We start from the raw sequence: 12,793 nt of genomic DNA, 5'->3' as shown, positions 1-12,793 counted from the left end.
TAATGAACAGAACTTCATTTCTTTTATAATGCCTTGAAACTTTAAAATAACGTTGCAACTGAAATCAAATAAAGAGGGATATCCTAAAAATCGCTGCTAAAACCATAGCAACGTAAAGCATTGATTTAGTCATTGCGATCGATTCATGAATAAGCAGTCAAGCTGATCATATTTATCTTCAAAAGGCACGATAGAAATAATTACTATCAACACAGGGCAAAACCTTTCAGCTTTATATGGCTAAATAAATAAATAAATAAACAAAAGTTTATTTTATATATATATACATACTGCCTTTTTATATATTTATTTTATATATAATTAAATATATATATTTTATATATATATATACTGATGATTACATTCACTCTTACCACTGTTATGAGAGAGTTTGCAAAGAACACAAGATATTTTTCAACTACTTATGTGCACATATGCATTTACGTAAAAAGAATGCCAGTGTCAGTAGGGAACCAAACAGGAACAGGGAAAGTTAAATTTGCTATTCAATACTAGCTTCCATTTTCCCTGCTCTGGCTTTATATTTATTCCTTCAGGTTCCTACATTCCTACATTGAAAAGAAAAGATTTCACAGGAATTCAAATCAGTACAGCAGGTTAAATATGACTCCCCATGCTTTCAGTGATTACCATAACTAAAAATGTCTGCAGAATAAAACCTAGGCTGGTTCTCTGTTGCCTGTCACTAAGTAGCTATTCCCATCACTTCACATCAAATTAAATATTAAATGTTTCAACCACATATTGTTGATACCATAAATCAACTCTGTAACAGAGAATACTATTCCCATGGTTTATAATAAAATGTTTTATAAAGGCCTATGTTAATGCTGGAGAGGAAAGATGCTGCTTAATAAATAGCAACTTTCATAGTATCACAGAATCATAAAATTGTTTGAGTTGAAAGGGCCCTTTAAAGGCTATCTAATCCAACTCCCCTGAAATGAACAGGGACATCTACAGGTAGAGCAGGTTGCTCAGAGCCTGGTCCAGCCTGATCTTGAATTTTGTTTCCAGGGGGAGGACATTCACCACATCTTTGGGAAACCTGTACCAGTGCTTTACCATCTTTACTGTAAAAAAGTTCATTCATTGTATCCAGAGTAAATCTCCCCTCTTTTAGTTTGAAACCATTTCCCCTTCTCTTATCACAACAGACCCTGATGAAGAGTTTGTTCCCTTCTTTCTTATTGCCCCCTTTACATTGCAAGGCTGCTATTAGTTCTCCCCAGATCCTTTTCTTCTCCAGGATGAACAACCCAAGTTCTCTCAGCCTGTCCTCATAGCAGACATGTTCCATCCCTTGGATCACTTTTGGGCTGAATGTGCTCCAACAGGTCCATGTCTCTCCTGTACGGAGCACTCCACATCTGGACACAGTACTCCAGGTGAGGTCCCACCAGCACAGAGTAGAGGGACAGGATCACCTCCCTCGCCCTGCTGGCCACACTTTTTTTGATGCAGCCCACAGTACGGTTGGCTTTCTGGACTGTGGCTGGCTCATGTACAGCTTGCCATTCCCCAGTACTCACAAGTCCTTTTCAACAGGGCTATGCTGAGCTCTTTTGTCCACAGTTTGTACCAGTTGCCATGAGCCAGACCCAGAAGCCAGACCATTATTTGCTGAACCTCATGAGGTTCACCTGGGCCCACTACTCAAGCCTTTCTAGGTCTCTCTGGCTGGCATTACATCCCTTGGGCATGTCAGGTTCATGGCAGGATTTGATCTTGTAGGTCTTTTCCAAATGAGATGCTTCTATATATTTGAAATACTTATGACGGCAACTTGGGTGGCACTGCAATACCTTTTGGCCTTTACAACAGATTCTAGTTGTTGAAAAGTATTGTGCAAGAGAATAACTCTTTTCAACTTAAGAAATCAGAAGGCTTTAAATAAACACAGACATACTCACTAGGGATGAAATTTGCATAGGCAGGCTGGTTTGATGAAGCCTAACTACTCAGTATGTATGCAATTAAGCAGTCAGTTGCCCATGTCAGGTTTCTATATTATACTCTTCTTTTAACGTTTTGATAAAAGTCTGGAGTGCATGAAAACTAACCGGGTGAAATTCTAAGTATGCATTTTATGAGATTCCATCTGAAAAAAACTGGCAGGTATCTTCAAGCCACATGGTATGACCCAAGGATTGTTTTGTGGGAATTACCCTCAGAGAGACTATTTTCACTGTCTTGTCTAGAAAATGCAAAAACCTAATCATTTTCCTGATTCCACTTACATCCAGAACAACAAAAATAAAACTATCACCCTTTTCCCCAAAAAAGTGCCCTCAGAAAAAGAACCATTTCAAATTAAAAGAAATAACCTACATTTTTTGTAATACAAGCCTACTTGGAATTCAGCTAGCATGAATATTTTATTGTCACTTTGTAGTTACCAATGTTATCTCCCAAAACCAAATTTGCATATTTGTTTCTAAACATTTCCTTATGCATGAAGCATTTATATGGTGCAGTCTGATCTCTTTACACACTACACTTTTCATTGGTGCCCAAGAGTGGAACCAGTGTGTACCGCTACTTCTACCCTGAAAGAGACAGCAGTGTAAAGAACAACTTGATGAGGAATCCCCACACCACCTCCAGCTGAGCCCAACACAGTACAATGGTGTGATGCAAATTCAGATTCAGTATTCAAAACAAATGTACCTTCTGGGTCAGACTCAGGGATGTCAGAATCCTAGCAGAGAACCCAGTAGGTTCGCAATTTCTGGGTACACGTCAGTTTGTGCAAGAGTTTGTTAGTTTCAGGAAACAGAAAATTCCTTGTTTCAACATGTCTCTGCCACCAATAAAAAATAAAATAATTTGCAGAAGCCTCTTGTGCAGGCAGTAGAGAGAAAGGCAACCCTTGCTGTTTCTTTCTCACTCTTAATGTCAGGTATGCCAGCAAGTTACTCAGGGTACTAAAGAATTATCAGTGCCACGTATCTTTCTAAGCAACCATTATTATCTCTTATTTTTACTAATAGAAATATGGAACATATATTATTACCATTAGCAGGAAGATAGGTGAAAAGCTGGTACTGGCTTCTCTTTCTCTTTCCATTGCAGACATAGAAGTTGACCTGAACAGGGCTGGTAATTCTCTGATTGCGGAAAGGTGGTATTTCAACCACCAATGAATTCTGCAAAAACAAATAAATCAGAAAGTCAGGGCATGACTAAGGCAGACGAGTTGTAGAATAATATTTATATGTTAACTCTGTGAAGACTGGTCTCCCAAGTAGAAATGCACTCTCTCTGTGGAACCAGTGGGTTTCATGCACAGGGATTGCCTCCTGCTGCCCACAGTTCCTTTGTGCCAGACAACCCCTACAATTCCTTCCAGCTTTAAGTCATTCAGCATAAGCATGACATACTGTAGGGTAGAAAAGGCACCCCTGATTTATATGTGGGAGTGAAATACTCTCAAGGGCTTAGCTTTGGGTTGGGCGCTGCACAGCTAAGTGGAAAGGGGCACATTTAAAAGCATGCTAGTTTTCCAAAGTCCTGGGGCTTTTCTCTGCCTCCCTTTCCAGGGCTTTCAACTTTGTTTCAACTGAAGGACAACGGAGTGGATGAGACACAGGCTGACCAGGTTCCAGTTAGGATGCTTTTACAGATTAACACAGGGGAGGTCGCCTGGGACATCTACATACACGGCAATGACATACTTCTGGAGGAGGGCTGAGAAGAACCTCACAGGTAAGGTCAAGCAATTCAAAATCAGTAGAACAAAGCATGACCCAAACAAAAGGATTTCATAATTGGAAAAATGAAATTTTAGTACGGCTCATATCCTTACAGATTCACTAGCCATCAGGTCTTTCCTTTACACAAGAATTTGGGCCCGAAATCAAGCTATGGTCTCTAGTGTGGCAGTAGAAAGGACAACCACTCAGCTGGCAGGCTGTACCCAGTATATCCTGCCCTAATATAACTTCCTTTGAAAGGAGAATTAGGACAGAGATACGATTATTCAAGAATTAACACTTTTCAAAATGAAATGTATTTGTGTATTTGTGTTTTTTTTTTTGTTTTTTTTTTTAAACTAACACCTCAGGAAGTTTTAACCATGCTAATTTCAGCAGACGGGAGATCTTTCAAGAACATCTAGTTCTACAGGAAGGACCTCTGGAGATCATGTAGATGTTCAACTGTCATAAAACAAGTGCACAAGCATGGGGCAAGGGAGAGAGCTGGCTGCCAGGGTATCAGCTTCCACAAATGCACAGTGTAATCCGCTGTGACCATCAAAACCTCCTCTGCCACTTCGATGGAATAAAAGGCAATTGTTATCTTTACATTCAGCCTGCTTTCAGATGAGGTCTTTCAAACTGTGTGCCTGCTTGTCTCCAGTTGGTTCAAAGCTAACAAACTATAGAATATTGCTACAAAACTAAAATAGTTGCCATATTTCCCACTTATAGTCATGGCTGAGAGAGCCACAGTTCTCAAACCCCGGGTTTGATCTCCTGTGACAGGACTCAGATTTCGCCTGCTCAAGGTACAGGAAAGCCAGGGAAAATGATCAGAAATTGTTTAGGGAGCAGAGAGAAGAACCAACCCAGCAAGACAAAAGATGAGCAGACAGGGCTGGCCCATCCTGGGCAATGAAAAAATATTTTCCAAATGGTCTCTTCTACTTTTGGGATAGCTTCCAATAAAGGCTTTTTACCCCATGCTCCCATTAAAGAAAGATTTCCAGAAGGGGAGGCCCAAGTACTTGTTCTGTTTCAGTGAGGAGACACAGTGCCAAAGCCTTGGAAATCCCTCTTTAGTAACAGTGCTAGAGAAGGCAATATATGTTTTTCATCTTGATGTTAAAATATTTAAGGCAGACTTACTGGCTTGCACATTTCTTTGTCAGTTTTGGCTTCCATTTCCCACACATGGTGACCATCTAAAAGACAAAAGAAAAAGATATCTAGTTCTGACCTTTTTTTCTCTCCCAAGCCTAAAAAAGGACTTTTCAAAAAATCTCTTCGATGGAAAGGGCACTGCATATATAAAATACAGCTCTCAAAACACATATCCCAAGCTTTGCCCAACCAGGAAGCCATCTGGGTAACCTGCTTTAAAAGCCCATTTAGCATTTCCTTAGGAGCGTACCATAATCTAGAATACAGCATACTGTGATGTGGGAAAGCCACTGAGATTTTGTTCTGTCACTAATATGAACAGAATATGAAACTTCTCTACAAGTTAGTTTCCCAAACATTTCAGTAAAATTACTGTTACCTGTAAGCTCTTCTGATCGCTATCTATGCAGTCAGTCACATTCAACATTAATACCAAGCAAAACAAAACAAAAATGTAGAAAGCTCATCAGCCATCCAGTACTTCATTTTAATATAATCCTTGGCTTGTCATATTTTTGCTACTTGACAAATAGCAAGACAATGCACTGAGAAATGTAGCTGCTATGAACTGTGATTCCACTATTTAGATCAGCTAAAGAGGTCCAATCTATAGTTTGCCATAGCTTCTTTGAGTTTTGTGTTGGGTCCTCTTAATTCAATGTGTTTATATTTTCAAGAAAAAATGAATTTAAGCCACAACTATCAGTTTCTTCTGAGTACCCGCCTATTGGAATAAACTGGTTTCATCTGGTCTCTTTTTCTGTGTTTGACACAGAAGTAATTGGTCAATAGCAGGTTTTTTTCTTTTCCCTTGTAGCTTCACGATGCAACAGAGAAATTTGAAAAAAAAAAGCCCAAACAAACATAATGTAGGGTTTCCACTCTGCAGGCCTAGAAAAACACAGACGTGTATGAAAGGCCACAAGCAGACTGCTGTCTAAGCTCAGCAGCAGGGACACATGCAGCTTAATGAGTCCCTCCATTGTCAGATGTCACTGGAATCAATAGGAAAATTAGACTTTATGTCATCTCTTTTGTGTATTTATTGCAGCATCAGGACATACCAATGCAAATATTAGCTATTTTGAACTTCATCACATAGTCATGAGTCTGCCTTAGAAAAGCAGCTTTCAGCAAGGTAAAAGAGTGAATACACTTTCTCTTTTCTCTTTTCTCTTCACTTTCATGGCCAGGATGGAGGTGACGCATTTAGAACTGTCTGATTTATTACAAATGTCTGTAAATAGTATTTTTGTGTACAGCTGTCCTACTGTGAAAGGAATGCTGCTGAGGAACTAGCACTGGCAATTGCTTTTACGTTCAAAACCAATTCTTTTTAATGTATGGAAAGAAGTACAGTGTGAAAGTTGCAACACAAATAGCACAGTGGATTTGGCAGGTCTTTCTGTAGGAAACAATTAGCAGATCTACCCTTCGTTTCTTCCTATATTCTAAACTGTGACACTGGAAAAGGAATTCCTTTAATCAGCACTGCCACGTTTGGGTTGGGAAGAGAAGGCTCAGCCAAACCATGCTCAAATCTCCTTAGCGATGGCTTTAGACTGCCAGCTCTGAAGCAGAGTTCTCTGGAAGATGGGCGATCACTTCACAATTTATCCAACAGATGCTTCCCCCAGGCTGTCAATAAAAAAACTGACCAACATTCTTCAAGACATACCTGTTGGCTTGGAGTGGGCTCCTCTCCCTCCCTGCAAGAACGACTGCAGCCCCTCACTTCCTTCCCACCCAATTATTCAACCAACTGGAAAGGTGACACAACACAACACAACACTGACACTTATCACGCATTCTGCAATGTCTAGGAACTTTGGCTTTGTAAGGGTTTTTGGTGTTTTTTTTGGTTTTTGTTTTTTTTTTCCCTTAAATCTAAAGGCATCCAGACTAGTAGTTAATGTGTTCCATTTACCTTTGTAAATGTATTACATTACTTCAGTCTTTTTGCAGTGTTTAATTTCTACTTTGAGAGACAAATGATCTGATTCAGGTTTCTGGTTTCTATTTCCTGCCAATACTTCAGTAAAATTCAAAATGACTCCAACTATCGCTAATCTTTCAATTACTTCATGCAGCAGTGCCTTTATGTGCTTTTGAAATTTTTATGATGACAAAGAGAGTTTGTTCAGAAATATTTTAAATGCTGTAAGCTAGACTATTAGGAAAATAAAAATCCAGAGCCATGGTTTGTCTCTCTGGAAGCTAGTTAAGAACAATACAGATTTTGCTGCAATAAATTCTCTTGAGGCTGTGCAGCTCATCGCTTCTGGACGACTGCAGGGAAGGTGAAGAGAGAGAAGGAGTAGGGAATAGACAACTCATTAACAGCTAGTGACATTTCATTTAACAAAAACACAGGGAGGAAAAACTGTTATGAAGCAGAGACTAAAAAAAAAAAAAGACAATTCCTCATATTACGTCTGGTAAACCAAGAGGGAAATCTCAACGCCCACGGACTGGGATCAGCTCCAGGAGGGAAACCTTAGACCACTACGTCAACCTCTTACAGTAAACATGTTTTGCAGGTTTATACAGTTCGGCTGAAATTTCTTACAAACAGAAATTAATAGAGGCTCTGGAATGGTTTGTGGGAGCTCCAAGCATCATGAAAATCTGCCTCCACCAGAGAAATCTGCATTGCCCCCAGTGCCACATGTGCCGAGGACCCTCAGAGGCAGGCAGGATACCATCTCCCATCAGTGTGCTTGAGGAGTGAGGACTGCTCAACCACAAAAGTTTCCATTGTATGCCTGCCACATCTGCAGCAGCCTGGTTCAGAGCCCAAGGCAACTCCCTCCTGGCTGCCGGCCAACCAAAGTACACCAGAGCAATTTATACCTTTCCAAAATGCAAATAATTCAAATTACAGACATAACACAAAGCTGAAGCAGACACATTTCAGGCATTCCCGTTAAAGTTTACTCTCTGGAATTACTGTACCCAAATGGGCAGTTGTTATACGGGGAAGGGGCGTAGAAGGAGGCGCGAGATGACGGAGAGGAGGAGGCAAGTAGGAAAAGAGAGAAGGGAGAAAAAGGCTTTTCCAAAAGTCTTATTTCATTCTCTCTCACTCTGCTGTTTACTTTTACCAAGTAATAAGAAGTGTCTTCCCCAAACCAAATGTCTTGCTTTGTTTTGGTGTTTTAAGATATATACTGCAGTGTTTGGAAAAGGAAGACATCTGTTTATATAGCTAAAAAGTCAATGTATTGTATTGGGTTTGTTTATTTGTTTAGGTTGCTTTTTTGTTGCTTTGGGCTTTTGTTGTTGTTTGATTGATTTACAGAAGGAAAAGAATAACAAAGCAGCTGCACACAGAATCATAGGGAAAAAGCTCTGCTGAGTAACAAGTGGAGAACCCCACTCCCATGATGACAAAAGCAGCTGACTCAACAAACTAAGACTTCAACAGGGACTCATGCCATGGGCCTGAACGAGCCCTGAATCCCTCCATTTCTGAAGAGGCAGCACAAGGAGTGTGACACAAGAAGCCCCATTTAGCAAGAGCATCTCTGACTGTGCCCACCTGATCTGGGTTTGGCACAGAGCCATTCTCTATTCACAGGTGGCTGTCAGCACTGCTGGCAGCTGAAGACACTGAGTTTTGTCAGAAAGCCTGATGTTTAAAGACCCATCACTACGCTGTGCTGGTATTTATAGCAGTCTCTGCTTTGGGTGTACTTCACCATGACTCATTTTTCTCAGCACTCAGAGCACCTGGGATTATGAATGATGAAATGCTATGAACCTACCATGTTACTTGGGGTGGATTTTCAGCTCTGCAAAATACAAACATCCAATTTTAAAATGGAGCAGCTCAACGATGAATGGCTCTTTGTAGTCTGCTCTTATCAAGTGCTCACTCCAATGTTAAAGGAAACTGCACAAAACTCCAGAAGTAAAAATACTCTAATTCATTAGGGAATTCCCTGCAGTATGAGTCACTGAACGGCTTCCCCACCACACCCAGCTAAAAGATTTCCACATAAAAATGCACTGTAGGAGCTTGTTTTAACATAGAAGCAGCATGAAAAAAGTAGAGAAAATTCACACATAAAACATAGCAGACCACAACATATGCATGAGGGCTGCTCTAAAATTAATGCCTCCTATTTTATTATGTTGGCCTATGACATCAGAAGCAGATCTTGTCGGTATGGTAAACCTTCTTGCCAATATTCTGTTATATTTTGTTGCCACGTGACAGATGGCCTCAGAGGGGCAGTCTGACAAAATGGCGCCTGACATGGAAATGCATATGAAGCAAAGGTGTGTCTATAAATTCCTCTCTGCAAAAAAAAAAAAAAAAGGCACCCTCTGACATTTATCAATGCTTCCTAAATGCTTATGGAGACCAAATAGTGGATGTGAGCACAGTGCGGTGGAGGGTAGTGTGTTTCAGCAGTGGTGATAGCACTGTGAAAGACAACCCATGCTTTGGATGGGCATGCACAGCTGACACACCACAAAATGAAGTGTCTCAATCAACTCATCTACATGAATCAGTCTATTACAACCAGGGAGATGTGTACAGAACTGAATATCAGCTTCAACATGTTGTAAGCAGTGGTATTACTGCTGAAATATCACAAAGTTTGCAACAGGTGGGTCCCACAAATGCTCACACAGGAACAGAAAGAATAGCATATATGAGTTTGTCAGGAACTACTGAATCAATATGAGGCTGAAGGTGTCATTTTCCTGGATCAAAACATTACTGGTGTTGAGATGTTGTGTCTCCACTATGAGCTGGAGTCAAAACATCAGTTCACGGAGTGGTGACGTGAATTTCTCATGGAAAAAAAACTCCAATCCATCAGCAGGTGAAGTGATGTGTACTGTCTTTTGGGATAGAAAAGGGGCTCTGACTGCTACATTGGAACACTAAGCTGAAGACTCCAATTTCCAGAATCATTCCAGAGAGGAAGACAACCTTCCTCATGCAACAGAACACCAGGCCCCGCTCCAGTTTGAAGACCACAGAGCACACTGCCACTCTTGTCTGGACTGTTCTACTGAACCCACCACATAGTCTGGATTTGGCACATTCTGACTTCTATCTGCTTGGACTTCCATCTGACTTCCATCACATGGACTGCATGGGCAGTATTTTCTAAGCAACGATGCCATCAAAGCAGCTGTGAAACAGTAGGTCACCTCCACTGGTGCAGGATTTTATGAGTGTGGCATGCAGGCTCTTGTTCATCAGAGGCAAAAATGTACAGCCAATGGTGGTGATTAAGCTGAAAAACTGTTTTGTGGGTGAAAATCTGCTCTATCAAATAGTATAATTACGCTCCCTGTATCTGTTGTAGTTTCCACGGAAATAAATAGGAGGCATTACTTTCAGAGCAATCTACAGTACGTAGGTTCTTCACAAAACAGCCACACAGCCAAACGGCTGTAAAGACTTTCCAAAGAAATCTTGTACTGTCTTCTACTTCTTCTCGCTGCCCATCAGGAAGGCTGGGTTTCCAAGGGTTTCCAAAACTGATTTACCTTCTTTTCTCCAAGGAACTGTAAGCATAGTGCTGCAGGTTTAGAAGCTTACAATAGCCATGTTGCCAGTATAACTTTCATTACAGGCTGACAGATGACAGAAATGGAAAATGATATACAAAACCAAAGCAAAACTCCAAACGCATTGGGAGCATGTAATACGCGTATCTGGCAACTACTTAAACCTTGCCTCAATGAAATGGGCATAAAGGGAGAGTTCAGGTGTATTTAAGCTAACTTATTTTATTACGGTGGGTTAAAACAGTCTATACCCTTTAGTATCACTGTATTCACTTGAGATACAAGAATAGACATCACCTATACACAGTGTACATTTTATATTATTCCAGCCAAAAGAGTTTGATTGTGCTGGCTGGACTGTAAATTTGTATTTACATTCATATATTGCAAGTAAGACAGTGAAACTAACTCTATCCCCCCAAAGGAATACACTCCTCGATTAATGTGCTGTGAGACTACCCTAAACAACAGTGCTTAAATTACATACCAGATTACTTTAACATGTTCAGAACAGGTAGGACACAGATGCAATGGAAAATGATTATACAGTGCAGTTTTGAGGTGCTCTGAAAGTCTGTTTACCTTTGTATTCAACTACGTTAACGCATATTCAGCTCCTTTAGCACTAAAGGATTTGCAAAGTTTTAATTTGTGTTCCGACCCCTTTTTCCCTCAGAAGTACGCTCCTGGCTCTGAGAATACAGATCTGTGAATATGTCCAGAAGGAATGGATGGGCCTCCAGTAGGAAAAGAGGATAAATTCCTGTCATTCAGACAGTCACTCAGCTTTGTGCAAAGATGCTATCAGCTTCTATGCATGAGGCAGGTTAGGCCAGGTCTGCGCCTAGGCTGAGAATTAGAAGGAAAGGCAGCCACTCTAATTTTCACATATTTTATTTCCCTCTTCCTTGCCAGGAAGATCCCAGCTACTTTCCTCATCCCTCCTCTCAGACTACTGTCTCACTACAAACATCCCACAGTTTGGTTCCCTATCCCTGGCATGCATCAGTCTCTGCACAGAAAGGCTCATGTGTAACTGGCCTAATCATATTTCCACATCAAAGCTGCTGTATTTGTTTGTGTCCCCTTGTAACCATTTGTAGCATATGGATTTTGTGCATTCCTTCAGCTATACATTTTTGCAGTCAGGAACTTATATATAAATATGATGTATACTTACGTGAGTCTGTCATGCATATGATATTTTAATTTGCTTTTTCTCTGTTTTTTGCACTATAATTTACATTACAATTTACATTATAATAAAAGCATATGCAGCAACCTTGTGAAAAAATGCAGTACAAATTGTATCTTACAGTGCACTGGTATCTGTGCCAGACATGAACTTCCTATCTGGTTCCTACCTGTCTCCCCAAAAGCTGAGGGACACACCTTGCCTAAATGGTATACTTTATGCTGCTTTTGCCACAGTATGTCTAACAGACTTAACTATTCTAAGTTCAAGCATTTTGAAAACAAGAGTAATTTTAGTCCAGGTAATTAAAAGGAGGCACTGTGCTGAAAACAGACTGATTAAGGTTCATTTTGAGCCAAAACCATCTGAAATGACCTGCCAGATACTATTTTCAGCAGAATGAAGACTGGTTATGCAATTTGTGCCCTCTGGCACCTCCCTCTATTTAAACTGATCTTGGTCTGAGGGTTTTATTTTAAAAAATCTCACTAATTCCAAGTTTAATATACTCAACTTACTAGTAAAAGTGCAGCTTGACATGCCTTCAAAATTTCTCCAGAGCAAGCACTGAGCCCACCCACCCATGATAAGTCCTGCATTCTATCTTTGATTACAGTTCTCTTATCTCCTTGTCTTCACAATTTTACTTTCCTCTGGGAATCTCTAGTAGGCTGAACTTGAGTCTGCAGCTAAAACTAAATAGATTTTTCCTGGTCCATTTTCTTCAGTTTCATCTTCTGTCTTGTATTTTCTCAAAGACTGTTGGAGTAAAAAACCTCACAGCTAGTTTCAACCAAATTCTTAATTTTCTGACAAGAACAATTATTTTTTTCTACCTCTTCTGAGTTTGATGCCAACACCATCACTTGTATTGTAGCTCTCGTGCCTGTAACACTGAAGCTACCTTCCACTACTAATGTCCTTCTCATCTTGTAGATAACAAATTTGATCCTGATGTTTCCAATTCTTCACTCTTATTTATTTTTAAGACACAAGCTCTACATTTTATCTTCGTGGCCACAACTCCTCATTTTCTAGAGACATCCCATTATGGCAAATTATCATGACTTTGTTAGCAGAGTTCAAACAGTACACTTCTGAGTGGCATTTTGACTTTTCTACCTCACTATCACCATTATGTCCCTTATCTGGTTTCTCTTGTTCAGAAAGACTAGAC

The 12,793-nt window shown here is 40.2% G+C and overlaps 1 protein-coding gene across 5 annotated transcripts in view; it reads right to left on the bottom strand.

Moving 5' to 3' along the window:
* Window positions 1-12,793, bottom strand: part of NFATC1 (nuclear factor of activated T cells 1) — a 116,490-nt gene that overhangs the window by 44,307 nt on the left and 59,390 nt on the right. For all 5 annotated transcript variants that reach the window (XM_065753014.1, XM_065753015.1, XM_065753017.1 and 2 more), the window contains exons 7-8: window positions 4,872-4,927; window positions 3,038-3,170 (exon numbers count right to left, since the gene is read on the bottom strand). In XM_065753014.1, coding sequence (XP_065609086.1) covers window positions 3,038-3,170; window positions 4,872-4,927 — 189 coding nt within the window. The remainder of the gene's footprint in view (window positions 1-3,037; window positions 3,171-4,871; window positions 4,928-12,793) is intronic.

Source organism: Cyrtonyx montezumae, unplaced genomic scaffold (assembly GCF_038088225.1).
Source record: "Cyrtonyx montezumae isolate F1298 unplaced genomic scaffold, pur_monq_1.0 scaffold_8, whole genome shotgun sequence".
Classification (NCBI taxonomy): Eukaryota; Metazoa; Chordata; class Aves; order Galliformes; family Odontophoridae; genus Cyrtonyx; species Cyrtonyx montezumae.
The sequence above is the reverse complement of the archived record's forward strand: the minus strand, read 5'-3'. Positions and strand labels throughout refer to the sequence as shown.